Raw genomic sequence first — 16,478 nt, forward strand, 5'->3', positions numbered from 1 at the left:
ACAATCTCATGAAGTAGGTGCTTTATCCCGGTTTGTAGCTGGGGAAACTGAGCCACAAAAAGGTTATGTATGCAACTTGCTAGCAGCCACACAGACACGTGGGTGTCTAAGCCCAGGCATTGCAATAGGGGTAGAAAATTATTGTACAAAAATTAATGGAAGCTGGGCATGGTGGATCACACCTGTAATCCTAGCACATTCAGAGACTGAGGTGGCAGATTGCCTGAGGAAGAGCGAGATCCAGTCACTACAAAAAATAGAAAAATTAGCCAAGTGTGATGGTGTACACCTGTAGTCCTGGCTCCTTGGGCAGTTGAGGCAGGAGGGTCACTTGAGCCCAGGAGTTTGAGGTTGCAGTGACCTGTGATGATGCCATTACACTCTAGCCTGGGTGACAGAGTAAGACCTTGTCTCAAAAAAAATTTAATGCAAGAGAGAGCCCATCTAAAATTACTAATTTTGACAAGGGGTTCAAATATTAGCACAACAACTTTAAACTTAGGTGAGTCAACAACATAATATAATATAGGGATATATAATATAAGCTGATAAGATACCTAAGCCCTGCTTCCTGGGTGAACTGTTGTGAGCTGCCTTACCGTGCTCCCCCTTGAAATAGCTCTAATGAAGTGACTCTCTCTTAATTGATTTCTTTTGACGAACACTTGCTGGGCAACCATGTTCCAGGCACAGTGCTAAGTGTGAGGGGATTCTAAGGTAATTATAACAAGTTCCAGGCTTTCCTCTTTTTCATTTTCAAAGTTACATGATTCTTTGTTATTTATTTATTTTTCATTTTTTTCTCTAATCTCATGACACATTATCCAAGTGATGTGGTTCCATAAAAACAGGCCTCCTACACTAGGCCTGGTGGTGGCTCATGCCTGTATTCCCAGCTACTTGGGAGGCTGGGATGGGAGGATTGCTTGAGCCTAGAAGTTTGAGGCCAGCCTGAAGAACATAGTAAGAACTTGGCCCTAAAAAAATTAAAAAACAAACAAACAAAAACTAGGCCTCCTATATCTAATGCTTTTTCTCCTCTTTGAAGTCCAGGAAGGCCAAGTACAAAGAGGGTTTGGGACAAGCCAGGAGATAAGAAAAGACTTTGGGATCAGAGTGGATGCAAGTCCAAGTCCAAGTCCAAGATGTTCAGTCAGCAGAGAACATATGCTGGGGTCAGAGTCAGACTGGCTCCATGCTGCACCTTGGGACAAACAGAGACTTGCATAGCATAGTGACAGCAGCAGAGACAATGTTTACTTATTTTAGATTCCTTCGCACAATTTACTGCCCTTTCTTCAAGAGCTTAACAACCAAGAGCAGGCTACAATTCATTGCACACTCAGCCTTTTAAGAATTTCATCAGTGGATTAGCTGGTCTTGGGTAGAAGATTTAGGAAAGGAGCTGAAGACGACTAGTACACAGAACAAACAGTAGATTTGGAGACAATATTTTGGGGCAGGCAGTCATGGTGTTTGGTATGTAGTATTCAAACCAAATGACAAATAAGGAATATCTAGGGTAAATTCTCTACCTTTTCCACTAGGTCTGGCAAGGATTACAAAGTCATTCTAGGTCAAAGGAATGATAGAAGTTTCTATACAGCTGAATCCAAAGGACAACCCCCTAAACGTTCTTCCTTATTTAACTAGAGGACCCATCAGTTTTACCTGGGGATGTTCAGGAAGAGCTGAAGAGAGAATGTACGTTCACACCTGAGTCTGGAAAGGTGACTAATTCACAAGGTACACAAAGTGGGGAAAGAAATTCTGGATAAAAGGATGGAAGTGTGGAAGGGTTGGGATGGGGAGGCCAAGGGTCTAGACTAGTGTTTTTCAATCTTTTTAAATCTCACACCACACTTGAATGTATAGTTAAACTTCCACGGCACTCAAATTATGTTAATAAAAAAAGAGTGAAAAAATAAAAAGAATATACTTACCATGCTTTGAACTTCTTTCAAAAATAATTTAATGATCTTTACATATTTTCAAAGCACATCTCATCTAAGATCCTCTCACAGCACAGCAGGGTGCCATAGCACACCGGTTGAAAATCACTGGTCTAGAAGCAGTGTGACATGGCAAGAAGGACTGCCAGGTTTAGCGTCTGCAGGGTCCTTATTAGTGAATAATAGGCTGCTAGTGGTGGTAGACTGCGGGATGGGGCTGAGGGAGGGGAAGCCCAGACACAGGACTCCCAGGGGGTGGGATGAGTTCAGGGTCTCCAGTGTTTCCTCTACCCAGTGAGGGAAGTGTTTCTGGGGTAAGATGCTGCACAGGGAGACAACAGAAGGGTCTGTTACAGACAGAAGTCTGGTAGAAGGTACCCTTGGAATTCAGGGTCATCCAGTAGCAACTTCTGTGGTTCCCCTCTTTTGGGTGGTTCAGTCTACTCGGGGCCCGTTTTCCCCAGCCCAAAACTAAAATTTCTGAAGAGCTTTGCATTGGGAGTCGTTTCTCTTTTATTAAAGTACCACTTGGACAGCAAACACAGAACAAATGATAAACCCACACATAGAATAAATTAAGAAGTTCATATGTTGAAGTAGATGATAGAAGAAGCTGTGCTACCAGGAGGGCCTGTTGGTCCAGTGGCTGGGGAAATCACAGGGTGTCAGCAGCCTCAAGAGTCCATGATAAATCCACAAGACCTGTAGAGCCAAAGGCCCCCACTGAGCACATCTAATGAGGGCCAAAGTCCTTCACATACGCATGTGCACACCCACAGATGTACACACGGGACTGGGGCAGATGACAGCCTGTCAACAATCAGCTCAGCAATAAACAGAGTGGACCCAGCTGTGCTCCCCCTGTGGCTTTGGCAGTGGACAAGTTCCTGGCGCTCATCCTTCACCAGCTTCCTGGGGAGGTGGGGGTGTGCCCCAGGGCAGCAAGGAAGTGGAGGCCTGCTTCCCGAGATGAAGAATCAGTTTTGTTATCCCAGACTGCAAGTGTCTCACACTGGCCTTGCTTTACTATCTGACCTACCAAGCCTTGCCCGCTGCTCCCAGAAGAATGATTGAAGAGTTGTGTCCCCAGGGAAGTCCACCAACATGGAGTTCCAGGAGCTGGAAGTCCTCCATTGGCCTCTGTCCAGCAGTGTGGCGTTGAGGGAAGTTACTTCCTTCCTCTAAGCCTTATATTCCCCGTCTATAAAAACAAGAGTATCTACTTCACAGAGCTATCATGAGGAATCACTGAAATTTGCCCAGTACAGTGCTAGACTTTTTTTCTTTCCTGATTTCTTGCCCCACACTTCTTCCTTCTGATCTCCTCATCCGGCTTCCAGGTTTGTGTGCTATTTGTAGTCACGTAATCCCAGTGGCACCAAAACCTCCCCTGCCCCAACAGAGTTCTGGTACATGCTTCCTCTCAGTGCAAAACTGCACCAGTGGGAGAGTCAAAGGGATGGGCCATCAGAGCAGGGGACAGTCTGGGTGTCAGGCACATACTGAGCCCAGGAGAAAGATCTGGTATTCTCTGGGTGTGTGGAGATCTGGCTGTCTCAGGGACAAGGGTGAGGTGACATAATAGTGGAAAGACGAGAACAAGAAATAGCAGTGTAAATGTGGCTCTGAGCTCAGTCGGTCCAGAAACCAGAATCTCAGGGTGGTACTGTTCACAGACTTTGGCAGAAACAAAATCGCCACCTTCCTGGCAGGTCTGTCCACCAAAAGGCCCGTTGGACCCCATGGTGCAAGTTCTACAGAAATTTCCTATCCATTTCTCCGCCTGTCTGTCCATTCAGCCGTCCACCTGCTATGTATCACATATTACTAGTTCTGTAGAATGCAGGCTGACCCAGACAGAAAACCCTATGTGCTCATTTAGCACCTTTCATCTAAGGAGTCAGCATCTTTTATGGTCACTCAGCTGGAGTCTTTTACAGTGATGTTGTGAGATAGTAAGAAGACAGGCAATACCCTTCTTTTTATAGATCAAGAAGTGCTCATAGTAACACAGGGAGCAAGCTGGAGCACAGCCGAAACATGTTAAGGGCTGGTTCAGTGTGGGGCACTGGTCTGTTTCCTAAAGACCAGAAATCGGCTCTCTGCCCAAGGGCCTTCGTAGGGCTTCTCATGGACTCACCTCTAGGTCCAGACCAGCTCTGCTGCTTTTCACACCAGTGTGGGTTTCAAGTCATCTTTGAAGTTCACTATGGGCTTGGAGCGGGCCCACAGCTTTTCCCAGGAAGCCACCCCTTTGGCAGGCTCAGGGTCAGTGTCTGATGTGCCACTGTCACTAGACTCAGAGGAGCTCTGGAAGCAGATTTCACAGTAGGGTCGGTGGCAGCGGCAGAAGAACTCATCTGAGCTGCTGGACTCAGTGTCAAAGTAGTTGTACTGAGAAGACAGGGAGGGACAGCCTGGGGACGCTGGGGGATACAGCTGCCACTGTTCAGGCAAGTTAGGTGAGGGTGTGGGTAGACATGGGGCAGCAGAACCAGAAGGCTGGTAAGGAAAGACCACATCGCTCCCTCCAGTTCCCTGGGGATCTGTCTGGCTTTGTTTGCTCCCCTCTAGGGAGCTTGGCCTGCCTTGAGGATCTGGAAGGAAAGAAGGCTTCTTGGAAGAAGGTCCTGGTACCCTGGAATCAGCAGTTTGGGGGGCCAGCCTGGGGCTGTCCGTATTCTGCATATTCAGCCCACCGTGTGCCCCAGGAAAAGCCCTATTTGGTCTGCATGAGGGTACAGAGCCAGGAAGGCGTGAGCAAGCCCGCTGAGCTGCCCACCTTCTCCTAATCAGGTACGGGCTGAAGCCCAGCTCCTTGGAAACGGGCATCTTCTGGGGGCTTAAGGTAGAACAGATATTCCATAGCTGCTGGGGACGAGCCGGGGAGGAGGGCAGTGGAGCCTCAGGGCCCAGGCCCAGATCTTGTAAGACTTCCTGAAGTTTCTCCCTGATCACTGAATTGACCCTTGACGGCTGCTCTGGGGGTGCTTCTGAGTTCTCCAGCTGCCTCAGTGTCTGGGCATCAGTGCCTCCCATAGCTGGTAGGAGGCTGTGGCTGGGGACAATAGAAACCTGCTTTCCTCCTTTTGTGTTCTTGGCTTGCTCACCCTGTGCCTTCTGGCTACAACATGAGTCTAAATGATCCGAAAATTGTTTCAGATCAGACTTCTCCTGCTGCCCTCGGGAGGGGCTGGTATCCTTCTCAGGCCTCTCAGGGCTTAGTGCACCTAAGGCGGGCACTGAGCTATGCTGGTCCTGGGCAGCCACACCGGTATCATTCTGAGAGCCAGAGAGGCATTCCAAAGGCCGCAGGGCCAAGGCTGTGGTCTGGACGTTCTTGCTCTGGGAGGAGGCAGGTGGGACAGCCCTCTCTGGGAGGTCATAGGTGCACTCAGCTGACATCAGCCTCACTAGTTTCTCTTTGGCATTATTTACTTGTTCCTGCAGGCTTTCAATCACAGCATTTTTCTGTAAAATAAAAGGAAAAACATCAACAAAAGATGCTGCTGAGGGTCTCATGCTGCCTCCCAGGATGGAGAAACTGTGGCTTCAGACCTTGGTTTAAATTCCAGTTTGTCCAAGGGATTTATTGGCTGGTAGCCTCCCCGATGAAGAGGTTCCTCCATGAGGTGAAATGAGTTGATATGCACAACACCTGGCAGTGATGAGGTGAAATAAATAGCGACAAGTTTTCATTGTTGTCATCTCCCCCATACATCCCCAGGTTGTGTGGCATTGTCTCCGGTGCTGCTTAGATGCACCCTCTGACCCTACCCCAGAACTGAGAGGGTCAGGTCATTCTGCAGGACGCCAGCCTGAGTGACGTTTGGGATGGTCCAACTCTGGGCTTATCATACTTTTGCAAAATATTAATGAATCTGAAGTACATCTGTAGGGGATGAACAAATGAGGAAACACATATTTTGCCTCTTGCTAAACAGTCTAGAAGATAGAAAGAACAAGGAGAAGGGTGGAGGTTCCTGGGCCAAATAAAAAAGACTGGAGCTAGGAGGGGCCAAAGAGAATCTCAGGTCAGTGTCAGCACTTCCTTAGGCTGGATGAGAGGCAGAGCTAATCTGGGGTGGTATCGGTTGCTGGCATCTCCTAAAGAAGTGAATGCATCAGAACTATCAGAGAAGCTTTAAAAAAAAAAACAAAAAAGAGGATTGTTGGGCCTAAGTCCCTGAAAGCTTGATTCAACTGACCTAGAATGGAGTCCAGGAGATGAACAAGGCTGGGGCAGCTCTGCTGCCGAGTTGCTTACTTGCTACATAGACATAGCTGACCACCAGACTGTGCCCAAGAGGGCTGGCAGATGACAACTACAGAGATGTATGTGATCCCAACTGCAAGATTCTGGGGCACTGTTGGCAGTGGATGTGTAGGGAACGACTAGACCCTGGACAGCTTTCCTGGATACAGCAGCTATGTGTCCCTTTGGAAATTTCTTCTGCTCAGAAGCAGAGAAGCAGGGATGAGATCTTCAGGAGGGAACAGCTGGGCTTGGGCAGATAACATGGTGTTAAGAGCTCAGGGAAGGTAAAAACATAAGTATTATGTTCTAGGAAGTGCTTATCAGAATAACAAAATGGTGCCTTTTGCTGCCATCACCTTTAGAAACTGAGGATGGACATTTGGACATACAATAGTTATGCCCTAGAAACAAAAGGATGTTCCCTTTTTAGGATAATAATATAAGCTGCCTATGGACTGAACCAAGTTTACATGAGAAAGTTGCCTAGAATGATCTTCTTTTATATATATATATATTTTTATTGTTGGGGACCTAGAATGATCTTCTAAGGCAGCAGGCCCCAACCTTTTTGGCACTAGGGACGAGTTTCATGGAAGATAATTCTTCCATGGACCAGATGTGGGAGTATGGTTTCAGGATGATTCATTCAAATGCATTACATTTATTGTGTACTTTCTTTCTTTTTATTTCCTTGCTTTTTTTTTTTTTTTTTTGTTTGTTTTGTTTTGTTGTTGTTGAGACAGAGTTCCATCCTATGCCCTGAGCAGAGTGCAATGGCATTATAGCTCAGGGGAGCAACCTCAGACTCCAGCTGTGAGCATCCTGCTGCCTCAGCCTCTGGAAGCTGCTGGGATTACAGGTACTCACCACAGTGCCCTGGCGGGTTTTTCATTTTTTTATGAGTCAGGGTCTCAGACAAGTCTCAAACTCCTCAACTCAAGCAATTCTCCCTCCTCAGCCTCCCACAGGGTTGGGATTATAGGCATGAGCCACCACACCTGGCTGTAATTTATTTCTGTTATATTACATTGTAACATATAATGCAATAATTATACAACTCATCATAATGTAGAATCAGTGAGTGATGGGAATGGCGGTACACACAGATGAAGCTTTGCTTCTCTCCCACTGCTATGTGCAGCCACATGTGGACCTCTATCAGTCCACGGCCTGGGGGCTGGAGACTGTAGCTTTAAGGGAACATAGGTTAAGTAAAATAGCCCAATATTCTGACTAGTACCACCCTAGGCAGCCGCACTGCTCCCCATGTATGAGCAGGAAGGGGATTTTTCTAATAGTTAGCAGTTCCAGTTTCACCCTGGCTTAGCTACTTCTTTTACCATCAGGAGAGAGTTGAGGACCAGTGAGCAGCTGATGAATAAAGCAGAAGGGACTTTCAGCTAAGCACCTACAGAGTGATAAGGTCTGGGCATTGCTGGTTAAGTGCAGATGACTCAAGGACTCACTAGGAGCCGTGTGGATGAGTACCAGGGGACACTCGGCCTGTTCATGGCATCTGGCCTGTGCCAATTCTCTCTGAGGATCTCACGGGGTGACTGTGATGGCTGCACAGGAAGGACCCCAATTGCCCTCCTCTCCCAGCCCCTCCTTCTGCAGCCCACCTTGCACTTTCTCAACAGAGGCCTTCCGCAGGCCTCTGTTGCCTCACAGAGTTACGAAGAAGCAGTTATCTGATGACAAATACTCCAGTGAGCAAAATCTGAGGGCTGCCTTTAGTGCTTTATCCACAAAGTCTTTTGAGTATAGAAAAACAGAATAAATACTGAGTTGGGAAGAATAATCTTCTCTCAGCAAACCAAACATCTGAAGCTGGCTGCTGACATATTTAGAAATGTCAACCTAAACAGTAAATACCCCTTCTACCAGAAAAGGAAGTGCGACTGTTTTCACCCTGGCTGCATACTCATTAGAGGCGTAGTGTGAGGTGCTGCCATTGTGAGACCAAAATCTGACCACAGTTGCAGTTGCATTTCAATGAGCTTATTAATTATTACTCTTGGTACATTAGGGAAAGCAACATGACTACTGGTGTGTTTCATAGGGTGCAGGCCATGAGGAGAAATGGAATCAACCTCTTGTTTCTGGGGTTCAAGGAAGAAAAGTCATAGGTGGGTTTCCTTGGTGGCAGAATGTAGAAGTCTCTATCTACCGGGCTTCACTCAAGATAGGAAAGCCATTCTAAACAGCATCTGGTGGACCCCTGGCCATCGGGGCAAGAAGAGATAAGAATGCGAAGATGGATGCTGAGAGCATGTTAAAGTAAAGGGGGCACCAGAACGGCAGAGGGCCCTTTATAGGGCCCTCCAACCATGAGCCACCCCAGGTGCACATATTGAGGCAGGAGAGAGATTTATGTTTACCTGGTGGGCAGCACTGGAGCTGGGGACGAAACTACTGGGTTCTGTGTAGGCCTGCCATGGGGCCCTAGGATCAGATGCTGGTTCTCAGGCCAGCTCTGGGGAAGGGCTTGCAGGGTAGTGTGTGCTGGGAAGGCCAGCTTTTACTGCCTATGTGGAGGGCCTTTCCTCTGCAGACTCAAGGCATCCTTTAGAATGGAGCAGATTGAGTCCCTGTGTGGGAAGCAGGGCAGCATGGCAGGAGTACAAATAGCATGCTGCACATTACCATAAGGCTAAGAGTCAGTCCACTTGGCTGTTGCAACATTAACTGATGGTGAATGAAAACCGTCCTGGGTGTTTCAGCCAAGTTTCTGGCCTCCTGTTTAGCTGGGGGGGAAATGCTTCTTTGATACTTCATAGAGTATCAAAGGCAATGCTACTCACTTTCCAGGTGGGAAGAAATCTGGCTTTGAAATAATATCACAAATACGTAATAAATAAAAAAGAGATGGAGAGATATTTCTCTGGTGGACAAAAGAGGCCCGGAACCAAGGGTACTGAGTGGGAGACCAGAGGACGGTGGGTGCCTAGGCAGACCAGACCCTTTCATCTATTGTGTTTTGTAGGTTCCCATCAAACCGTCTTCTCACCAGGGACTATTACCTCCCAGGTGGCAGTCCAATTACACAAAGGCCCAATTTTCCAAATAGCACCTACTTAGATGTGTTCTGAACTGAATAAAATATGGAATATAATTCAATTAGTGTCAAAATACTGACTAATTCCTCTGGGCCCTGTGCCTTCTTCCTGAGTCAATGCAGCCTTCAAGCTTTTCCACGTGCTTTCTTCAAGCACTCACAACACTGCCCAAGTCTGGGACAGCAGCCAACTCTGGCTCGAGCACAGAAGAAATAAGAGCTAGGGGCTGCCTGGTTCCTCCTTGGTGCTATAGTAACATTCAGAAGCCCCTTTTTAGTCCCCTTCCCCATGTCTGGACTCTCTGGGCTGATTGAGATCCTCAGTCACTATCTGGGAAAGAGTCAGGGCCCCATAAGATCTTGGACACGATGGCACCACTCTATGTGAAAAGAGTATCACACAGAAGCCAGTGTCCACCACAGCTCAGGGCCTTTACATTGCTGTTCCCTCTATTTGGAATGCTTTTCCCTGTACTCTTTGCCCAACCACTATGTACTGTTACCTTCAGCCCTTAGCTCAGAGAATCTTTTGACCAGGTTCCCTCACCCTCACTACCCCATTTTTCTGTCTTACCACACTGAGTTTTCCCTTCATAATTCTTATCACAATTTATATGTTGTTTCCTCAGTTGTGAACTTCATGAGGGTGGGAACTATGTTTTTGCCCATCTGCACTTAGTACAATGGCTGGCATAATGCTGACGAGTGACTTAATATACGTCTGTTCATTGAATGAATGAAGCAAATGTGGGTCACGGGGGAAATGTTGAAGTTTTGCTTGCTGTTCAGGGAAGTGGGAGAATGGGAGGAAAAAAGAATAGTAGCCATGAGAGCATCTGGGGGGCCGCTGCTGCATGACCAGAATTCTTCTTTGCAGGGGATCTGCCAGGCGGGGGTGCAGCTTACTTCCGTGAGGAGCCTCTCCATGGAACTTTTCTCTCCTCTTGGGCGGCAGTTCTGTTCCTCACCATACTGGGTAGGAAAGCTTCTGCTGGGAGTGCTGAAATATTTGGCCATGCGTCTGATTGTTTGGTTTTCCTCTTCAAATGCCTTCCATTGCTTCAGCTGCCAGATAAAAAGAACACATGTTACTTATTTAATTACACATCAAGAAGCACATTCCTTCTCTCTCTCTCGCAAACACCAAGGGAGGGCACTGCCATGGATATACACGTGCACCAGCTTGTCTCTCCTCTGGAGAGCTCATAGACAGTAATGACAGAATGTAAAGAGAACGTTAAGGTTAGAGAGTTTTAAAAATGCCAAAAGATGACAGATGAAATAGAACAACCTTGGCCCATATGCTGCCCCATTGCCAAACTTATCAAACACAACCAGAGTTGAAGTGCACTTCCAGAGCCATGTTCTAAAGCCAGCCCTTAGGAGCTATCATAGGTTCAAGCCATCTATACACTGAATGCTTCAAATGAACTCATTTCTAGTTGTATGAAGCTATTCTTAATTATTTCTCATTTATTCACTAATGGTGTACTTGCTTCTATTGAAAACCCAGTTCCTTGCTGGTGGACTTTACAATCCAAGTCAATTATTAAGGCTCAAACAGAGAGCCACAAATGTCAATAAACATGATAGAACAGTGGTTCTCAACCCACAGGACTGTATTAAAGGGTCGCGGCATTAGGAAGGTTGAGAAACACTGTGATAGAATGTTAGGTCTGAGAGCTGACAAATGAGAAAAGATCATAAAGGAGTTTGTCTAAGCCAGAGTTACCAGCAGAACGCCAGCTGTAACCAGGGCACTGGGCCCCTCCATATGAGCTCACGCAGTTGATGAAGAGAGAGACTGTTAACTGTGGAGGTCCTAGGGAAGATTCTTTAGGAAAAACTGAGCTTGGAAACAATCTGTGCAAACATGAGCTGTTTAGTTTAGCAGGGATGGAGCTGAACAGAGAACATTCACAAACAGGGGTCTTCCCAAGCCTTTGGGACACTGTCTCTACCTGGGGAATGCCAGCGATGTGAATGACAGAGGATGCCACTGTGGTAGAGACCTCTCTTTTTCCCCTAGGAATCCCCATAACTAAACATCCTAGTGATAGATGCTGGGGGGTTTGGTGCATGAGTTCTAGAAATGGTGCTGAGGTATCTATGGGTAGCCTCAGAAGGAATGTGGAATTTCCTGGCTTACTCATCAAACATTTATTAAATTCTGACTATGGAATGCAACTCAGATTTTACAAATCTCAGATAGAATTCTAAATCCCCACCATCAATTTCAACACCACATTCTCACCCAAGTCCTCTTGGGTCCTCTGTTGACTCAGCATGAGTCCATCTTGTCAGGAGCCTGTGTGACCTGTGCAGGGTCAGGCCAGGAATGTCACCTCTCAGATGCCCTTCTCAAAGGCCCCTCTCCCCCTGAGGGATGCCATCAGCTCACCACCTGACTCATGAACCAATGGAGCCAGCACCACACAGTCACTCCCTGGTCTTGGGGAACGGAGCAGACCTCCTAGGATTTCTCCTCTAGCACTGACCCTGGCGGTGTTGCAGTGTTTCTGCTTCTGCTCAGGTCCCTGCCCCCCTTTCCTTAGCAGTACAGCTTCTCCTTTCTTTCCCTTAGCACCCCCAGTCTGAGGCATCTCTGCAGGGCTGCTGGAGGATAGTTCAACACTGGCGTGAGGGCACTTCCAGTCTGTTCTCTTTAAGTTGGCCAGGTGGAGTCAAGTCAGGTACTCGGTGACTAAAGCTCCCTCCACCTCCCTTAATTCCTTATTTGTGAAGATGTTGGTCCTCAAGACTTGACCCTTCAGAAGGACAGACATGTTCCGGCTTTCTCAGCCTCTGGGCTATGTGGATGTGGAAGGCTGAATAACGGCTCCTCGGAGATGTTCTTCACCTTCTAATCCCTGGAACCTGTGAATATCCTACCTTACATAGCAAAAGGAATTTTCCAAATGAGAACAAATTAAGGATGTTGAGATGGAGAGATTAGTCTGGATTATCTAGGTGCACCCAAAGTAACACAGAAGGGAGGCAGGAGGGTCTGAGGCAGAGTAGAAGATGTGACAACAAAAACAGAGGCTATCGAGGGAGATTTGAATATGCCACACTGCTGGCTCAGATTTGGAGGGATGAACAGTGACTCAAAGAATGCAGGTGGCCTCTAGAAACTGGAAAAAATAAGGAAACGAATTCTCCCCTGCAGCCTCCAGAAGGAGTACAGATCCACTGACATGTTGATTTTTTTAGTCAGAATATATTTCAGATTTCTGTCCTCCAGAATTGTAACTTAATAAATTTCCATTATTTTAAGCCACTAAATCTGTCGTAATTTATTACAGCAGCAATAGGAAGCTATTACAAGGGGATAAAATGTGGAGTCTTTGACAGGACACACCAGGGCCTGCCCTTCTTACCTCTTGTCATTCTCTCCTCATTTCCATTTGTGTTTCAAAAATACCGAAGACTTGTTGTGCTTTAAATAAACCCTGTTCTCCCTACACCTCTCTGCCTCTGGTCATGAGGTTCTCCTATCTGAAATGCCATCATCTGCTTAATGAACTATTACTATTCCTTCAGGACTGAGCTCAAACACTCTGTTTTCTGAGAAGGAGTCACTGAGTTCCCTGGCAAACCGGGGAGGGTCTTCCTTAGCCTGGCGTACCCAAAGCTCTCGACACATGTATCATGATTTGGTTCATGTCTGCTCCCTACTAAACCTACAGGTGAGGCCAAGTCTTCAACTGTGTTCCCAGAAGTTAGTACCTGGATGGATGGATACATGAACAAATGAAGGAAGGTTTCCTTTAACAAACGATGGTCTAGTAAGGGTGCTGGGACATCAAGAAGTAACTATAAACCAGAGTACAAGGCCCTAACTGTCTTCATGGAGGGGAGATGAAACACTTTGGGGCTTAGAGAAAAAATGTCTTACCTCAGGACCTGCCTGCCTCTCAGAGCGAGTGAGGGGTAGGACGGGTCACATTCCAGTCACAAAAGCAGAGACAGGCTGATTACGGCTACTGCTTGGCATAAACACTCCTGGCATTTCCTGAGGGCCTGTGCAGAAAGCTTTGGATCCACCTGCCTCTTCAGTAACGTCATCCATTTCACCCAGCTCTCTGGCGCCGCCTGGCTGCCCCTGGGGGGTAATCTGTGCCTTTGCTTTCCCAACCCCTGCCCGTCACACCCCGTCTGACAGCTCAGTGGGAGGAGGGAAGCCCACCCGGCTGCAAGCGCCCCTCCCTCCAACCTGCCACCACGCAGCTCCCCTCACACACTTGCTTAAATGTTGTCAGCTGTCCCACTCTCCTGGGAAGACCCAGTGTAAGTCTCTCGAGGAGAATCTGTTCGTTTACTTCAGACCTCTGAGCCTGAGAGGAACACACACAAGACTGACTAACCTCAGTTATTTTTACATTTTGTAAAAGAATTTACCTCCTAAGCTTATAAAATATATTTTTTAGTTTCAAATCATCATCAGTTCAGTGGGGGAAGAATGAGAAAGAAAACAGAAGAGGAAAGATAGAGTAAGAGAAAGGAAGTTCAAGAAAACTAGGAGGAAAAGGAGAAGAGGGCCAGACAGAAGGAAAGAGAAAGGCCAGTGTTGTCCCTCCCCAGTTCCTGCACCCCACAGTCGTTCATTTCTACTCCTATTCCGACAAATCCAGTGCCTGTGGCTTAGCTCAAACCTGCAAGTCACATTTCAAACTGTCCTTTATCCTGCCCTTTGGTCTGTAGATCAGAGCACTCAGATGTCACTCCTGTCCTAGGTGCACCAGAGGAAGCAGAAGTCATGTGGCAGAGGTTTGGGGTACAAGGAGGTAGTGTGACAGGAGAGGGTGGACAGAGATGTAAGCAGGGCAACATTATAGGTCACTGATTCACTTCATCTTCAGACAGTGGTCTTGTTTGGGGCCAGGAAGGCTTTCCTCTAATAGTTCCTTGATGATCACTTCGAATTATTCTGTTCTCTTTCAGAGACTCCTATTATAGCTTTCAATTATATCCCTAGATGCTTTCCTTATTTTCTTACCTAATCTCCCATTTCTATTTGTTTTCTTCCTTTCTGTCTCCTTAAATGAATTCATTAATTCAATGTTTTGCAAGGTCTAATTGTCTATTCAGTATTTCTTTTGGGGTTTCTTATTTAATACACTGTTTCTCATCCTTGTTCAATATTTCATTATCTAAGATTATGTCCTTTCATGACAGTTTGCTTTAGTTTGACAGAGGCAATATTTTTTGAATTTCATTGCCAAGACAAATCAGGTGCCTTCTAAAAACTTCTGTTCTACTTCAGAGAACTTGAGAAATGTGTGGTCTTTTTCTTGTGAACTGCAGATTTCTTTCATAGATCCTTTCCCCCTAAATTTATAGTCTTACATGAGAAGAGCTATATTCTCCTCATGGGTACAAGATGGTTGTTATATTTCCAGGTATCGCATACATTCAAGGCAGGAAGAAGGTAAAAGAGGTGATCTCAACCATGCTCATCATTTTTTTTTTTTTTTCCGGAGAGAAGAAGCTTTCTCAGAAGCTTCCCAGAAAACCGCTATTATTCAAAATAGTGGTGTTTTGGCACTACTAGCTGTCAAGGAGGCTGGCAAAGCAATAGTTTAGTTCTTTCAATCTCTCTAGTGGAGATAAACATGGAAGAAAAGGGTTGGCAAAGAAGTTAACAATCAATGATGTTAGCCATCGGGCTTTGCCCAAAGTCCGCTGCCCACTTGCTTTTCTCCATCTCCTAGGGAGCAAAAGTCCTTGCTTTTCAGAGACCATTTCTGCTACATTCCAGACAAATAAGCTTCAGCTCTCAGTTCTTTCCTTCGTTCCAGTTCTTATAACATTAAGATTTGGCAAACGTCCCTTCAGTTTCTGGCATGGAGGCAATATCCGTCCTTGGTTTCCAGTGCTGCTGCAGCAGAGTTTTCCATGTTCATTTATTCTGTTCAGTGTTTTCATGAGAATTTAGGAACAAGCAGAAGTGTAAAGGGCCCATGCTTGTGTCACACCATCACAACTCAAGGTACACTCCCCCTTTCAAAAATGCACCATAACCCTCCACCAGCCAACACTTAAATGATCAGTTAGCTCCCTCCAGAGGATGCAGTTAATAGTCAACCGGAAGCTTCACTGGGAATCAGCATGGGGTCTTCAGGAAGAGAAGGGTGAGGGGGGCCTCACAGGGGAATAAAGGAGCACTAGGAGGGAAACAGGGAGTGCCTAACGCTGAGTTCATTAACTTAGATGTAAGTGGTTCCACAATCCCTAGGGCACAACACGAACATTACTGATCACTTTCCCTTCTGAGCCTGTGGATCCCTTCTTTTCCTCTGGCTCTCTTTCTTCTTTTTTTGCTATCTGGCTATTTCTGCTTCTACTTTCCTTCCTCATTTACGTTTTTTCTTTTTCTTATTTTTTTTATTATTATTTTTTTTTTTTTGAGACTAGGACTCATTCTGTTGCCCAGGCTAGAGTCCTGTGGCAAATTAGCTCACATGACCTCAAACTCCTGGGTTCAAGTGAACCTCCTGTCTCAGCTTCCCAAATAGCTGGGACTGCAGGCACCTGCTATGACAATGCCAAGATAATTTTTTTCTGTTTTTAATAGTGATGGGGGAGGGGCCTGTCTCGTTCTTGCTTACAATGATCTCAAACTCCTGAACTCAAGCAATCCCCCCACCTTGGCTTCCCAGAGTTTTGGGATTACAGGCATGAGCCACTGCTCCCAGCCTGATATTTTTCTTAATCCTCATAATATGAAACATATTTTTATTTCTCCTTCTTATAAAAAAAAGCAATATTTCATAAAGATTCTTCTAATAAGAAGACAGGAAAAGCATTTTAAATCATACAGCTCTAAATGGATCTTTCCTTGTAAATCTGCAATCCCCAATTGGAAAGACATAAAGGTTTCCAGACAAATGAAAAAAATAACATGATTGAAGTGAAGGGGGGATTGGGAAGGAGAGCAGGGGACTGGAGGGTGGGTGGAGCTGCTTCTGATGCCTGCCCAAGGAACAGGCACCACAGCTGCGAAGGGTGGAAATGGGGGTTGCCATCACTGCGTGGTCCACTCTGGCCTCCCATCCTTGATGACCAGGGAGCAGTGCTGTCTTCCTTCAGGACAGTGAAGAAAGGCAGAGTTGTCCAGCTCACTGGGAATCCTGCCTGATTTCTGACTCTCCAACAAATGACATAGAGGGGTTATCAGTAGAGAACAAAGTGAGCAATTGGTTGCATC

At 46.3% G+C, this 16,478-nt stretch overlaps 1 protein-coding gene across 1 annotated transcript in view; it reads right to left on the reverse strand.

The window, feature by feature from the left end:
- Positions 1-581: 581 nt before the first annotated feature.
- Positions 582-16,478, reverse strand: part of GPR156 (G protein-coupled receptor 156) — a 116,766-nt gene continuing 100,869 nt past the window's right edge. The window contains exons 9-11 of the mRNA XM_053564183.1: positions 10,175-10,333; positions 4,093-5,423; positions 582-3,153 (exon numbers count right to left, since the gene is read on the reverse strand). Of these exons, the coding sequence (XP_053420158.1) occupies positions 4,122-5,423; positions 10,175-10,333 (1,461 nt within the window). The 3' untranslated portion in view covers positions 582-3,153; positions 4,093-4,121. The remainder of the gene's footprint in view (positions 3,154-4,092; positions 5,424-10,174; positions 10,334-16,478) is intronic.

This window comes from Nycticebus coucang, chromosome 16, assembly GCF_027406575.1.
Source record: "Nycticebus coucang isolate mNycCou1 chromosome 16, mNycCou1.pri, whole genome shotgun sequence".
In the NCBI taxonomy this organism is placed as follows: domain Eukaryota; kingdom Metazoa; phylum Chordata; class Mammalia; order Primates; family Lorisidae; genus Nycticebus; species Nycticebus coucang.